This window comes from Larimichthys crocea, chromosome XVI, assembly GCF_000972845.2.
Source record: "Larimichthys crocea isolate SSNF chromosome XVI, L_crocea_2.0, whole genome shotgun sequence".
In the NCBI taxonomy this organism is placed as follows: Eukaryota; Metazoa; Chordata; class Actinopteri; family Sciaenidae; genus Larimichthys; species Larimichthys crocea.
This window is the reverse complement of record NC_040026.1, coordinates 23,574,783-23,591,775: the sequence shown is the minus strand read 5'-3', so window position 1 is coordinate 23,591,775 and position 16,993 is coordinate 23,574,783. Positions and strand designations below refer to the sequence as shown.

The 16,993-nt window shown below is 41.6% G+C and overlaps 1 protein-coding gene across 5 annotated transcripts in view; it reads left to right on the top strand.

Moving 5' to 3' along the window:
- Nucleotides 1–16,993, top strand: part of LOC104928987 (PH and SEC7 domain-containing protein 1) — an 81,127-nt gene that overhangs the window by 24,605 nt on the left and 39,529 nt on the right. For 2 of the 5 annotated variants that reach the window (XM_019275018.2, XM_019275019.2), the window contains exons 6-10: nucleotides 5,715–5,912; nucleotides 7,271–7,351; nucleotides 8,209–8,321; nucleotides 9,230–9,288; nucleotides 10,422–10,511. In XM_019275018.2, the coding sequence (XP_019130563.1) occupies nucleotides 5,715–5,912; nucleotides 7,271–7,351; nucleotides 8,209–8,321; nucleotides 9,230–9,288; nucleotides 10,422–10,511 (541 nt within the window). Of the gene's footprint in view, nucleotides 1–6; nucleotides 3,735–5,714; nucleotides 5,913–7,270; nucleotides 7,352–8,208; nucleotides 8,322–9,229; nucleotides 9,289–10,421; nucleotides 10,512–16,993 lie in introns of those variants that run through there. The other 3 variants (XM_019275022.2, XM_019275021.2, XM_019275020.2) reach the window with 3 other exon arrangements.

The window sequence follows — 16,993 nt, the reverse complement described above, 5'->3', positions numbered from 1 at the left end:
TGAGTTAGCAGCATGTCACGTAGCCATGATAAATGGTATAATAGTAACTGCTGAACAGTAATAAAACTTGCATTCATTGATTTTATTCTGGGCCACTTGGGGCTGTGCAACAAGCCGTAAACACTATGACAAATCATCAACTTGAAAAGTTGTTACTGTGGCTCAGCTAAGATAAACAGCTGCTTATTTACACATCTGCACACACAGAACAACATTAGCTTTCATTCACATATCTCTAAGTTCATTTTAGCTCTATTTTGGTCTCCACCGACTCCCAAGTGGAATATAACTGCTAAACGCTCCACACTGTTACCCAGCAAGTCACTAAGGTAGTGAACTTTGGGCGTGCAACATAAAAAGGCCATGATAACGAGAGCGATGAGACAGTACAATACATGAGCTCAAATGTGATAAGTGGTTTCAAAAAACGTTTGCAACCGTGGCTCCAAATGGGGAAAAATCAGGAATAGAAGTTCAGATCAGGAGGATCGCTTTTCATCAAGTTTGGAAAAACAAACTTGAGCTTTGGGGAAGACCATTTCCAAGAACTTGGCTTGCACAAATCCCTCATCCAGCATCTTTGTCATGCACTACATCTACTTATCACCCAATGAATGGTAACAAATCCCTGCAGCCGCGTTCCAAACACCTGGTGGAGAGTCTTATTTTGTTTATTTTAATTTGAAGGATAGTCCCTTAAGATGAATCATCCTGAGTCCTTAAGAGTGGAAGCTGTTGGAGCAGCAGGTTAATACCCGTAGTATCTCGCTTACATACATGATACGGAGCTTTGCGGAGCGAGTAGCTGACAGCGTCAATATCTGGGTCACACTGGGTCATTCCTTCTGTTGATCTCCACTCGACACTGAAATAAGGTAAGAGCAGCGTTTGAAAGCACACAACAGTGATGTAGTTTTCCAGATCGGTTTTGGTCTTGAGTCCGGTCTCAAGACCACTTTTTAAAGGCCTCGGTCTCGAATCAGACAAAGATGACTCTGGATTTTAGTTCAAAACCGGTCCAGACTGCACAACTGCGGGGATGTCTCTTAATTGCCTGATTTATCTGTTAACTATCTGAGAGGAGACATCAGCCAGATCTTCATTTTCCTAAACCACAAAGTTCATCTTCAGTGCAGCATCCAAAAAACACACACAGAGGTTCGTAAATACTTCAAGGTGACGCTTAATGAAGTGGCAACCACGCTTCACCCAAAGAGTAAAGTCTTGATACACTCTGGTCTTGGACTCGGTCTCGGTTCAGTCTGTCTTGACTACAACACTGGCACACAAAGATACAGTCTTAGCAATGTCATCGTACTGTATATATCACACACACATGCACGTCTTTGCTCCTTGTAATCTAATATAATAGGCGCAGCATGCAGATATTGATTGAGGCTCAGGGAACAATACAAAGTTAACCTGGTCTCATGTCAACTTGTTTCCCTTCGATAAACTGTTGAAAGGTCGTAAGCAGTTACAAATCACAGTTTTATATGCTAATTCAGTATTAATGTAGTTTTGATTGCCTCCTTCCTGAGGTCAGAGCCCCGTTAATGGACTGTTGTCAGTCTGCAGACGGATGAGTGTCTCCGTCTGTCGTGGTTCTCCTTGTGCAGAGCAGTTGCTGCAGTGCTATTCTGGAGCCCGGCAGCTTCGAGTGAAGGTCACTAGAAGGCTGCCTGTGGTCCCTCTGCTGCGTGCCAGGCCGGCTGTGTGTGTGTGTGTGTAATATATGAATCCATCTGTGCAAGTGTTGGAGTGTGTGCATGCACGTGGATCTGATTTTTGGATGGTTGTATACTTGAAGTGCATGCTTTTCGGTGTGTGTGTGTGTGTGCAGGAAATGTCAGACAGAGGCAGATGGCTGCTGCTGCAGCAGTCAGAGACTCACCTTCACTGTCAGAGTCTCAAAGACTCCATTTAACTCTCTGCAGGCTCACACCTGCAACATCCACAACCCCTCGTCCTTTTGTTGTGCACCGCATATTATTTCCTAAACCTTACATTCGTCTGTCTCACTGTCGGATATGTGATGGATTCAAACTAAATCTGGAGCCACCTGTCTCAGATACGGTGGAGAATTGACTGCCGTGGTGCTCGTGTGTTCGCGGCGGAGGTCGTCCGGCTTTGTGAATGTCACCCTAAGTTACTGTGACAGCACTGCAGATGTAGTGACTGCGCCGGGTCACCTTGTTGCTTTGACCACTAGGTGGCAGAAAAGGATCGTGCTGTCGAAACAAAGTGTTTTTTTTTTCTTTGATAAGAGAATAAGTTGAATGCAGGTGAGTCCTGAGCAGCAGGTTCAGAGATATGTGTGTCACAAAAAGCAATCTAATCTTATTGCACAAACACTTCCCGAAGGGTTAAAAACAGCACAGTCTTTATGTAAACTCATATTTTTCTTCCTCTTACATACGAGAACTGAATCACACTGGATGTGTTCAGGTAAATGTTTGCTTAGCACTGATCTTATCACACTTTTATAACCGGCTCTCCTTTGGCAGCCGAGGAGTCGTTGGAATCCAGGAGGGAGAGACGACGAGGCAAATATTTCTGAAGGCTTGTCCATACTTTTGATAAAACTTGGAATTTCACCCCCTCCTTCCTTCCTTCCTTCCCTCACATCACTCTTTTCAGATGCACCATTAGACAGTGGCTCATTGTGCAGAGGGCTGCCCAGCGGGCTGAGAGAGGGGGTGGGATACCGTCAAAGCAGAGGCTGACACCAGGAATTCTCTCAGGACCTCTCGGGCATTGTGCCGCCTCTTGATGAGACTGCGCTAACAGGTGGTGCAGCCTTGAACTGAAGTGGAGGCTTAATCTTTTGATTACGGCTCCCCCGATGAAGTGTATGCACACAGACGTTGACAAAAGGGCCACCACCAGTTCTGTCTTCTGGGTTGTGGTTGTAGAAGGAATACTTTAAAGGCACACACCCAACAGATATCGCTGCGAGGTACAACCTGACACCTCATATCTTGTTTTCTGTGTAGGTGTGCTAAACGCTCGCACCAGAAACAAGGCAGACTGGAGTTTGTACAACCCCCAAAGTATGTATATCCTGAGCGTGTGTGTAATTGGAGATGCATAGAAAGAAAAGCGAGGGGGAGATGAATGAAGGGTAAAAAAAAGGGGAAGGGGGGAGGATTTTTAGGCAATAGACAAGCCAAGTTTCATGCCATGCTTTGAATCCAAGGTCAGCAGGGGACAGTGAGAGTTTACTCAGTGGAACAGGGAGGGAGAAAGAGAGGGAGAGAGAGGGAGGAGTGAAAAGAGGGAACAGAAACAACAGCAAACAGACTCAGAGGGAAAAAGATAGAGAAGGAGAGGCACTGCAGGACAAACAGCTCTTTTACTTTGGGGGAAGGAGCCTTGCTGTGAAGATCAAATGACAGCAAACACAGAGGGAGAGTGAGAAAGTGGAGGACAGAAAAAGGGGGGACCCATGAAGTCTCAGTCAGACTCAAAACCAGAGCAGAGGAATGTCAAAGTCTGCAGGGCCTCTTTGGAGAGACTACAGGTGTTCCTCTACGTTAGATCCGCTCTCTGGACCGGACGGTGATGCGTTCAGGTTGCGAGGCCCGGAGGAGAGGAGGGGCCAGTCGGCCGAGGAGTCTGAGGCGAGGTGGCGGGCGTGGGACGGTAATGAGGACACAGACTGTCTTCTGCTGTCACGGTTCATCTGCAGTTGGAGAGGAGAGGTATTTGTCGATCAGGCACTCTTCCCACAGGTACGTCCCACACCCAGGAACCTGTCTCACCTGTCTGCCGTGTACTTTGTGGATTTGAATATCATATCTAGACAGATTCAGATCAGTCTATTTTGGGTGTCGGGAGGTGTGTTGACTCAGTTTCATGACAGAAAACTGTGTGACCATTCATCTCCTGAACCCAAAGGCCTCTACAGACATTCATGGTCCCCAGAGGAGCCTACTGACTTTAGTTGTCCCCTGACCTTACCTCTAATCTCCCCATAAGGTTGACATTTGTGTGTTTTTTTTGTGAAATTCTCAAAACTAATTGGTTTGTTTGGCACAAACGTTCAAAAGGAGGAATTCTGACCTCATGACTAGCAGGTCCAGTGAAATATCTCAACATGTATTTGGTGGATTGGTGCCAAATTTGGAACATTTGTGGTTCCCAGATGATAAATCCTACCAATGCCAGTGCCCTTAAAGTGGTACAGATATTTCGTCTGATACTTGGTGTTGAAGAAGCTGTGCAGCTGTCCATCTGGTGGCATTTAAAAACACTGAACCGCTGCTTTAAACACACTGCACTCGACATTATGTAGCTGCTGTGGTAGTAGGACAATCACACGTTGCAGTAAATCGACAAAGAAACCATCCAAATAGTTTTGCAAAAAGGATCAAATGCAGAAGTTTTGATAGTAGTTGGGGTTATCTCAGCCAATACCTTACCAGGTAGTATCAAGTACCGATACCCAGTCCGAGATTTGAATCATCTAATGTTGACTAATGTTGTGATCACCTGACTTCTCATTTAGTGCCACCAGCAGGTTGAAGTGAAATATCTCAACGTGTGCTTGTTAGACATTCATGATTCCCAGATGATAATAATAACTCCGGTGATCCTCTGACTTTTACTTTGGCACCACCTGCACGCTGATACAGACATTCATATCCCTGTCAGGATAAATTGACCCTGTCAGGTCAAAAGAAATGGACTGTAGACTTATCCTGTGTGTACTTTGTGAAGCCACCCTTGTAGCTTTCCTTAACCGGTCAGCTTGTGTTATTAATTACTGTTTGTTCTGGTGTGATTTCGCCCGTCTCGTTGACAGTTTAAGGATGTGTAAGTGTGGGAAGCTAAAGCTTTGGGACTGTGGGCTTTGTTGGCTTGTTCCTCCTGCTGAGAAAATCCAAATCCAAATGAGAGCGCCACTTGTTCAGGAAGTGTTTTTTTGAATACAACTCTCAGCAGTTGGTTGGACTGTCATTGTTTTCTCTGGCCGGCTGGCGTGACTAGAATTCTCACACAGCTCCTGACGGCAGCGACAAATGTCGCCATCACGCCGAATTCTAAGCAAATGAACTCGGAGACCTCGGGTTCAAGAAAAAGTAGTTCTGAGTGTGACGTAACGTGCTTAAATTATTATCACAGAATAACTCAGATGCTTTGAAGACGCTTAATTAGGAAGGGAGAAAGCTGGAATGCAGTTATTTACGTGTATAATCACGCCAAATGTTGTGTTTAAATACAAAAAACATTTGCATATTTTCTCTTCTGCTTGTTTTAAAATGTAAATATGGACTTTCTGCTCTCTCTCTCTACCTTTATTATACCCTCCATCTGTCAGCATTCCTCTCCATCCATCCACCGTGCATCTTTTAGGTTATTCAAGAGATCTTTCTTTCACGCTTTACTCTCTCTGAATCACCATGTTTCACTGTTTTTATATTATTCTTGTCTGTTTGTACAGCTCAGATCAGTGCTGCACCTATCATATATTAGTATTGTTAAATTATTGATATACTGGAGTTATTAGTTTTATTATTATATCACCATCATCTTTACTCTCTTTGCTTTTCAATTATTTACCAATCTCTGTAATTTCCACTCCTGGCTCATTTCCCGTCTTACCCTTTCCACTCCACATCCTTTTCTTTCCACCTATTTGTGTCTGATTTTAATTATTCACCACTTCTGCCCCCTCTCTCCAACCTCTGACCCCCCGCTCTCACCCCTAGCAGCAGGGAGAAGGCCCGCCTGGCGACAGATTCGGAGCTGGACCAGGACCTGAGTGACCGGCTGGGTCTGGAGAGCAGCGAAACCCTCACAAACGGCAGTCACCATGCCGACGTGGCAGCCGCCAAACGTCTAGCCAAACGTCTCTTCAACTTGGATGGTTTCAGGAAGTCCGACGTGGCGCGCCACCTCAGCAAGAAGTGAGCTGTTCAAGCACACGTATTATAATCCTGCTCATGTAGTTATCATCCCACAGGTCGCCCACAGGTTTCCGAAGAGAAAGTTCAAAATCAGTGATACTGGCTGCCGTATGTTGGGAGTCCGGCCGCCTCCTGGCTAGTTTAAAAACTGGCCTAGACGTAGATTTTTGGTGGACCTGAGGCCTGGTTGCTCAAAGGATTTAATATAATCTTATACACTTATAGCAACCTCAGTGGCTGTGAAGGGAAATGCCAAAAACTGCAGTTCCTCTAACGTCCACCTGAGGCTGGCTCCAGAAGTGAGTCAGTCTCCATAAGTCCCCATGTCCAAATGTCCAACTTCACAGCAGAAATAAACATGTTTACAGCCTGGTACAAAAAACAGTTTTGGTCTCTGTAGCTAATTTCCCCGTTCATGACAACTGTACTGAGGGTGAATTTATATACAACTCACCTGTTCACATTATATTAAGGCTTAAAGTTATGCAGGATTAAGAGCGTGGACGCTTTGATTGACAGGTGGTCCACATTTTTGCCGATTTCTAGATTAGCTGGGAGGCAGAGACAGATATTTTGAGCTTCAAACTGGCGTTTTGGAAACCTGTGAGTGACATCACGCATACACTGTCCATTCTTTATACTGTCATTGCTACACAGCCAACTGTTAACAATGTCTCAACAGGTTCTTTGTTCTTTGACATGCACCAAAGCAGCAAAAACATGAAGAAATGTTGTTGTTACTTCCACTGGTGTGTCATTTGATCATTGTTTTTTAATAACAGGTCTAAAACAATGACGTCTGCTCCTGTTGCATGTACTTCTACTACCACAAGCACATCTATGTCGAGTATTAATACCCCCAGAAAAAAGAAGCACTCCTCTTAACCAACATGTTATGCACTATAAAGCTGTAGCGTAGCTCCTTTCTGCTGCATCTCATGTTTAATTAATGAGCGTTAATCTACTGCCACATACTGCACATTCAGTTTCCTGCACATTTACTGTGTGTCAGTTTAAATTTTGCCTACAAAGGTGCAGAGTGTTAGTCGATCTGCATTCCTCCGGCGCAGCGCGGCTCGATCGGCCCGTCAGCTGCCTGCTCGTGCTGATGAGAAAGAATTTGGGATTAAAGGGTTTCCTCACTTTCTGACATGTGCACCCCGTGAATCCACTCTTCTTTGTTTTTTTTTCTGGTCTGCATCTCCAGCTGACTGACTGACTGACTGACTGACCGACAGCACAAACTGAGCTTGCATCTGAACGTTTTGATTGACATTTTGTGCATTTATGGGTCACTGGAGATTCTTTTTGTTCTTTTTATAATCCCTCCTCATATGCTATTTCATGTCTGTCTGCAGTAATGAGTTCAGCCGTATGGTAGCAGAAGAGTATCTGAGTTTCTTCAACTTCACAGGCCTCGGTCTTGACCAAGCACTGCGGTGAGAACACACAGTATTTAAATACATGAAGACGAGACAGTGAAATATCTCATATGTATGTTATCTGCCCCTCACATTATTGATTTGAATTCAATGAAAAAGCTCCAGATGTTTTGACTCCATCTGTGTTGGTGTGTCAAACACTGCTCTCTAGAGGGCAGCTCCGGCCTTACAGTTAGACTGTTTGTATCTACAGTAAGTGATCGTGTGCACTCAGTGTGTGTTGTTTCCCTTTTATTTTTATCTGTACAGACTTTCCACTCACCGTCACATTCAAATGGGGAGCAACTGAAGAAACAGCCACTGCTTTGTGTTTTAAGATCAGATCTTCAGTTCATAATTAACACTGAGTAATCACTGACATGTGTTAATTAAGTAAAAAAGCAGTGATACTACAGTGTAATCCATTACAAGTACAAGTACAGAGATATTGTCAGCATTATACCACTGAATTATCATCGTTATTATTGATGCATTAATATTTTAAGCAGTGGAGCTAGTTTGAAATATTCTATATCATGTTCGATTGTTTATTCTGGAAGGATGCATCATATTTTTTGATTAGTTGCAAGTTGATAAAAGAAATGTAGTGAAAAGTATAAAAATTACCCTCTGACATGTCGTCGAAGTTGAAGTATAAAGTGCCGTAAAATGTACCTCAAAAGTGTTTGAATAAATGTACTTTCTATCTCAAACACTTTATTTGAATGGTCGACACCAGTCATGAACACGAAGTATCCTTTAAGTTATAGTACCAATAGTTATATTTTGGGATGATTATAATGCATATTTAAGTTGTGATGTTAAGTTCTTTGTTAAAGACCTGCTGCTGTCTGTGCCTGTCTTTGTGGCTGCAGGACTTTCCTCAGACAGTTTGCCCTGATGGGGGAGACTCAGGAGAGGGAGAGGGTGCTGTCACACTTTTCTAAGCGTTACTTGGACTGCAACCCAAGAGTCATGCCATCAGAGGGTGAGTGCTGCAGAGTGGTTCAGCACCAGCAATGAAAAAACGCAGAAGAAATGCAGGATACATATGCATTAAGTGGTGGAGACCAAAAACAGAGATAAAAGTTAATAATGTCAGTTCAGCAGGTGAACAAACTTATACTTAAAATAATACAAATTGTAACAGTTTGAGTTTAATTTAATAACAAAATCCCAAAAATAATCATGTCACACATCTTAAAAGACTTTTATCCATCAGGGAGGACTTACATTCCAGATCTGTTTACTACTGTTTACTACAAATTAACATGGATATAATTACTTCAACATTTTGTTTAATTTTTTTGATAATTAATTAATTGTCTTTGTATTATATCTGCAGTGCTAGTCTAATTAAAGCTAAAATGGTATCTCAAGTATCTCAAACAAACTTAAAAGTTATATATTTATAGATAATATAGGTAATTTAATAACTAAAAAGCCCAAAATAATAATTTTAGTATCATTGCGACATCTTGAAAGATGATTTTTATCCATCAGGGAGGTATCCGTCTTACGTTAGCTCGCTAGTTAGCTAACGTAACGGTATACTAAATCTCTTTAAGCTATTTTACGATAATTAAATTATTGACTTAAGCGTATACACATTAAATTAGCATGGATTTATTTACTTTATGGTCAAGGGATAGTCAAACATTTTGTTTAAACAGTTTTGTGCCATAAATGCGAGGCTAATTAAAGCTAATGGCATTACTTTAAATTCAATTAAGCTCATTAAAAGCATTAGGGTTAGGGTCAAAGTGTTTTACGTGTTTTATCTTTATCTCTTGTTGACGTACATTGCATTTAAGTGTCTGTAAGTTTTGCCTCTAAGTGAGGGCGTCTCGTTTTGCAGACAGATGCTGATGCTAACTCACTGCTTCCATCCTTTAGATGCAGTTCACACTCTCACCTGTGCCCTCATGCTGTTGAACACTGATCTGCACGGTCAGGTGAGCATTAACAAGTGTCTGAACATGTTTTTCTGTACCTGTATGTGTGTGTGGAGGTGTTCATCTTCAATCAGGCAATGCATAAACAAATAAAAGACAAAGTTTTGAGAGCTTTTTTTTTTTTTTTGATTAACTTTTGGGAATATAAGACGCCGCCTGATCGCCAGCTGATCTGGCTCTGCAGGTCTGCCTGCTGAGCTTCTTTCACCATCATTAATCTGCTACTTTTACAGTCAAGAGCCTTCCTTTGTAAATCTGGGCCATTGGCGGCTCTGCTCAGTGATAGTACAGCTCTGCGGATGAATGATTAATTAAAGTGGCTATAGAGGTGACTGGAGAGGGGATCAGCTCCTGTATGGAAGAATAGATGAGGAAAGTTTCAACAAATGTTACTGTAAGTTTGACCTTTGTTGCGACTGTGAGCATCATCCCTACCAACCTCATCATAGTTAGTTTGTTATATTGAATTCAGATTGCCTGTTTTAACCAAACCAAACCAAAACTTCAGATTTTATGGATGGATGATGGTCATAGCTTGTTTCTGCTGCCCCCAAGTGGCCTAAAATTATTACTTAAAGTAATGAATGTAATGTGTTTTCATTATCTTACCTTTAAGACGCCACAGATGCACAGAATCTGCAATGTTGCCAGGGTTGCAAAGGAGTGGAAACTTTAAATCATTCATCTAAAAATTGAACTAATGTAAATTGAAGTATTAAAGTATAAATAAGTTTCAATAATCGGTGATCTCAGCAGACATCTGAGGTTTGATCTCTGCCCCCTGTTGACTAATCATTTCAGGATAATACGGACAAATTATTTCATATAAATCATCATCATTCATGTTTTATTCAAATCTTTCCTGTTGTGATCACATGTTTAAAGATTACCAGATTAACTGGACTGTATTCATTCATCGTTAATTCAATTAAAGAGTCAAAGAGTCTTCAGTCTGTCTTCGCCGTTCGTAGAACTTTTATTAGAGGAAGGTGCTTCCTTCCTTAAAATTAATTAAAAGAGTTAATTGAAAAAAAAAACAAATCAAGGAGGGAGATCATGTTAAATAAAAAGAGCGTGTGAGCGCGGGTGTGAAACAAAAGTACATTTTTATTTTTGTTTTGTTTTTTGTTCAGAACATCGGCAAAAGGATGTCGTGTACGCAGTTCATTGGCAACCTGGAAGGACTGAACGGCGGCCAAGATTTCCACAAGGATCTGCTTAAAGTAAGCGACTTTCAAGTCTAAAATAGCACACACACACACATGCGTTCACATGCTGTCATGCACAGACACACATCCAAAATGAGAGCGAGCAGACTGTGTGTGCCAGCATTGTATTGTCCCTCAGATCTGTGCGACTGGCTGAGCCTGGCTGGCTGTCTGGCCTGCGCTCGCTGCCAGCTGGCGTTCGCTTCTTCTCCAGAGGCCTCCAATCAGAGGCCTGTTCGGGCCCGCTACTTCCCGGTACACTCCAGCTACAGCGGCAGGGATAGAAGACTAATTGTTATGTGATCTGGAGACGTAACCACCCTTAGGGTATCTGTGCGTGACTTCCAACGGCATTAGATTAGGGCTATTACCTTAACCCGGTTGAGTTTGGTCGCGATAGATGTTGAGCCATCAGACAGGGTTCAGACGGAGGCCCCGGGGCCACATGATGTGGCGAAATAACCCAATCAGTGCGGCGCTGCCTGTCCGTCGCTGCGCCCTAATGATGATGCAGCTGATTAGTTTTGTCTGCAGAGTGGTCCGTCAACATGCCACAGGGCCCCCGGAGTCAAGTCAACAAGTTGTAATGGGGTATTTATAATGCATGAGGGAGAAAGAGAGGGAGAGAGAGAGGGTGCGATGACGGGAATGAAAAGCCGCGTGTTATCAAAGGGCAGATAGTATCAGCGTCGAGGCCATGTGACCGCGAGCCGAGCGAGGCAGAGTGACAAAGAGACGTCGGTGCATTAGCTGTTTTATTAACAGATGCAGGAACGGCCTTTTTAATCGCCGTCTCCTCTTTCCTTAACCCCGAGCTGCACTCTCTTTCCTCTCTCATTCTCTAAATGTTCCTCCTGCCCACTCTCATCTCGGCTCTGCAGTTTAATCTCCATCGCCGGCCACCTTTATCTACACTCTTTCACCTCCACCCAGTTCTGCTCCCTCTCTCTCTCTCCTTCTCTGCCTTCCCACTCCTGACCCGACATCTCGGCTCTCTGTCCTCGTCTTCACTTTCTTCTGTTCTCCTGCACTGTGTTGCATCAGCTATTCACAAATCTCTCTAAAAAAAAGCACGCCTCTATGTGTACATTTAAAGAATTATTGGCTGTTTTATTTGTGTTTCTTGGCCATGAAGAGGTCCCTTTGTAGCGCAGATACATTTTAAAGGTTCAGTTTGTAACTTTTAGGCTGATCTATTAGCAGAAATGGAATATAACATGCATAACTATGATTTCAGTGATATATATGAACACCTAAAAACGAATTATTACGTTTTTATTAGATTAAAATTAGCATTTTATATCTGATTGCAATCTACAGTCTCACCTCTAGGTGTCACTAAATCATACACGCTGTACCTTTAAGAGACGATGACGTCTGTACAGAAACATGAAGTTTGATTAGTCACTTCAATCAAGCTGATATCTTCCAAGTTTTACCGAATGTTCTACATAGTAAAGATCTTAGTATTATGTAAACATGGTCTGATAATGTAAATAGTAACTAGCTATGTAAACAGGAAGTCACTCCTCAGGAGTTATCACAAAATAACAAATAACAGTTTTTAGGCAGCTGAGTGATGAATTAAACTGAGTAACTGCGATGATTTATACTTAACGAGCACACAGAAATGTGTGTGTTCATTAGTATTCATGTAGTTTAGTGTGACAGGGACATTTCATATGGCACAGCCTAATAAACCTTGCTGGTTATTTACTTAGGACACAGTATATGTATATTCTATTGAGCTATGTGTTGTGCTATTGTGTGCTAGATTAAAAACTGAATAAATACCACACATATAAACAGTGAACTGAATAAATACCACACATATAAACACTAAACTGAAAAAATACCACACATATAAACACTAAACTGAAGAAATAACACACTTATAAGCACTAAACTGATGAAATAACACACATATAAGCACTAAACTGAATAAATACCACACATATAAACACTAAACGGAATAAATAACACACATATTAACACTAAACTGAATAAATACCACACATATAAGCACTAAACTGAAGAAATAACACATATAAGCACTAAACTGAAGGAATAACACACATATAAACACTAAACTGAAGAAATACCACACATATAAACACTAAACTGAATAAATACCACACATATAAACACTTAACTGAAGAAATACCACACATATAAACACTAAACTGAAGAAATACCACACATATAAACACTAAACTGAATAGATAACACACAGATAAACACTAAACTGAATAAATAACACACATATAAGCACTAAACTGAAGACAATACCACACATATAAACACTAAACTGAAGAAATACCACACATATAAATGGTAGGATGACATGCAGCAAAGGGCCACAGGTCGGATTCAAACTCTGGGCGGCTGCAGCAAGGACTGAGCCTTCGTACGTGGAGCGGATGCTGTAATTAATTACTCGCCCTCTCATGTAATATTAGCTAGTTTTGTCAGTCGGTTCAGTTAGCTACACAACAGCTACTTGACAGTTAGTTGGTGTTGGCTCTCTCTATGGGAGAGCTAGTTTTAATTTTAGTTTTGTAAAATGTAAATTTCCTTGAAGTAAACATGAAGTCGTGGACAGCTGGCTCCGGTACCTCCTCCTTGTCTTTCTTGTTTTTTTCCTCTCCACCCTTTTCTCTGTTATCGCTCCATCATTTCCTCCCACAAAATGATTGCCATTCCTCCCCCTCCATCCTTGTATCCCTCATTTCCTTCCACTTATTTTTATGTTTTCCCATTTCCCCTTTTGTGTGTCTGGTATCTGTGATTGTGTGCGCTGTAAACGCATTAGGACTGAGCCAGAGAAATCCTTCATTTTTCTCCGTGGAGCTCATTTGGTACAGCACACAAACATACCGCATATCTCACACATTGTCCCAGACTCAGCACTTCCACTGTCACCATTTTGCCATCAGCACCATAGCGACCATTGTGCCTCCATCACATCTCTCCTTCTGTGCCTCTTTCCTTCCCTTGTCTCTGGGTTTAAAGTGGTTTATTTTCACTCAAATACAATAAATCATTGTGTTGCATGAGAAAAAAAGAGTGATCGCCTCTTGAAGAATCGGATATTCGTGTTTTACTAGACTGCACAGCAGCAGGTGGTGTATGTTTGAGCTCGATGGATGACAATGTCTGTCTTTGGTCCAAACTAAAATATCTCAACAACTACTGGTTGGATTGCCGTGGTTCATGGTGCACAGAGGATTAACCTTGATGACTTTGGCAGGTTGACATTTTGTAGTTTTGGGTGAAATGTTCCTCTATCATGTCCAGTTGTTGGTAGTGTTGGAGAGGAGGTCCTCTCTGAAGAGCTGGAGGTCTTCAGAGAGGACGTTCCACCAACGGGGAACAACAGAAAAGTTTGGATTTGGATTGGAGTATAGGTGGCAGAGCTAGGGCAGTTCATTGGCGGAGGTAACATGTGTCTGTATGAGGCCAAATCCAGACACACCAAGTAAAAGAGTTTTTAAAAATATAGTTAAACACAGATTTAATGATGCATTTTAGACAGTCTTGACTTATTCGAAGCTGGATAAAGTCAAGGCTCTGCATAGCACACAGTACAATGTGATTATTTAAGACGGTGCCATATGTTGAAGACGAAACGCTGGAGTGGTGCTGAACTACGGTAGCTCCTGTAGCTAAAACAGAAATCAGCTGCCTGCTGGACTGGAAAATAATGAGAGGGGCTTTGCATCCCCATGACACCTCTTGATAGTCCTCTCTCCTCCCACAGGTAGACTCCCCTCACTCCTTCAGCATCGCTTAGTTTCTTTCTTTCTGTATTTTCATTTCTGTCCGTCTCGTTTTCGAGCTTTTCGTTGCTCCATTTATCTTCCTCAGTAACTCTTGTCAATTGTCGCTGATTCTTCCTTTCTCTCAATTATTCCCTCTCAACTCTCCCCTCCCTCTCTTTCTCCCCAGTTCAGCTTATTTTGATTAAACCTTGTGATATGTTTCCCATTACCACCACAATAGAGCAGCAGTCTTCTGAAGCTTTGGCTTCACAACCCTCTCTAACACACTTTGCAGCGCACTGAAGTAATACACGGAAAGTCTTGTCTTTTTACTTAATATTTTTGTTGCGTTTTATAACAGCAGAAACATCGAGGGAGTAGAGAAGGAAAGGAGCTGCTTGACCAGCTGTAAAATCAGGGGATGGTGGTTACACTGCACAGTTTCACAGTTTTAAATAAATCACAAACAAATTTCCAGAAAATCTGCTAAAGAAAATGCAAATAATCCAGATTAATATCTACTTTTGTTAAGGTTAGTGGTGACGCATCGAAATAAACATCTCGGAGCCTCATGATAAAGTTTTCTCCAAGCACCAGCTCGGGCCGGGAGCCAGAGCCTCAAATTCTGCAGGGAGCATGTGTAACTAAACAGCAGCTATGTTTTCCATGCAAGCTGGTATAGACGGGTAAAGGAACATGGAGCGGTTGTGAAGGCTTAACAGCTTATTGTGGCACTGGGACCACAAGTCTTTCATCATTTCGTTTGTGGTAATGCCTAAACACGTTGTTATACGACACATTAGTCCAAATACTGCAGTGCAGCGGAAACACTGATATACTCGATAAAGTCTGTGACAGAAACGAGAGGAAAGTAGATAAAGACGTAGATTAATATGAAAGTTTGTTACATGTTACATGTTTACAGCCTGGTACAAAAAACAGTTTTGGTCTCTGTAGCTAATTTCCCCGTTCATACAACTGTTACTGAGGGTGAATTTAATACAACTCACCTGTTCAGTTATATTAAGCTTAAAGTTATGCAGGATTAAGAGCTGGACGCTTTGATGGACAGTGGGTGTCGTTACAGGTGGTTTATTAGAGCACTCAGTCTTTGCCGATATTCAGATTATTCATATTCAATGCAGAAACAGATTTTCATCCATTCATTTAACCTTCATTTAAAGGGATGCTGTTCTTTTCATTGATGTCAAAAGATTAATATGGTATCTCTGCCAGAACTTGACTATGCATATTTAAAATGCTAAGCTATTTCTTATAATTTGTATTATTAATTAATATCTTGATAACGAATTCATGGTACTGTTAAAGTCTTGTTCCAGTTAAATCACAACTTCCAGATTCCTCGTTCCAGTAATCCCAATGTCATAAAGACATGAACTTTATAATTATATCATGTGATGAGAACTAAGTTTGCTGTGTTGAGTTGCTGGCTGGCCTCTGCGTCTGGATTATAAGCAGCCTGTCACGTCTCTGCTGACGATGGTCTGCTGTTCGTAACTGGGGAGGAAAATATCCTCTGGAGAACATTAAGATAGTTTATTGCCTCATTATGAATCCCAGAACGAGAACACACTGATTGAGACAAACAGGCATCAGTACTCGAATGACGTGTAGCTGTGCCGTATGTACACTTGTCGGCCTCCATCCATCCTGTTACTGTGGGACGTAGAGACGCGTATACCTACGACTCAGTTTTAATATTTAAAGAACAGTGAACTTTTTAAATCATATAAAACTTTGACTCTTTATACAGTGCACTGTAAAGAACAAAGGCTACAACATGTTTGTAAAACTAAACAGAAACATAATCCGGTCTGTCTGGGTAATGGGCACCATAGCGATATATAATCTATACTTGATATCTTCTTATAGTGACGGTGGCTTCCTCAGGTTTTAGCCTTTTTTAGTGAATTGTTTTGGTTTAAGGTAAAAAACGTCTGAAAATCTCTTCCTGCCCAGCACCAAACAAACAACACAAACTAAAAGAGAGTGAATATGGAGCTCACTCCATCAGGAGTCCAGAAACACGACTCCAACAAGTGCTTATGTTGCTCTGTTTCTCATGGATGTGTAAATAATAAACTGTTTGCTCACAAGCAGCTGCAACCTCCGTGAGTGTAAAGTGAAGCCAATGCCGAGGTGCTAAAAAGTTAAATACCCGAGCGGGCACTCGCTCCAGAACATTTCGACCTCATAAGCACTGGAAGACTTTTTATTGTCCTGCTCTATCAGGTTCACAACTTGTTTCTACTAAGTACGATGTTTAAATCAGTTCATTCAAGGGAATCACCACATTTAGTGTTTTCAATCATTTGTGTGGGCTGTCCTGTAAATTTTACCCAACTGCAAACCGGCTAAATAACCTAGAACGTACGTCTGCAATAGATGAAGCCATTCGGTTCGCTGTGACCAGCAAGTGTTTTCAACCTGTTTTTACATATTTCCAATCTGTTAAGTGGAAATCATAAAATTTAAAAAGTCTAAATATTGCAGAAGTCAACAAAAATACAATGGAAACATAAATCAGGACGAACATGAAGCAACGTCCACTGAAGTTCCACCTTGTGCCATGTACTTGTTCCATCAACAGTTTATTCCGATGCATCATAACTAACCTTAATATTTGCATGACAAAAGTAGAAAATCTGGATTATTTGCATTTTCTTTAGCAGATTTTCTGGAAATTTGTTTGTGATTTATTTAAAACTGTGAAAC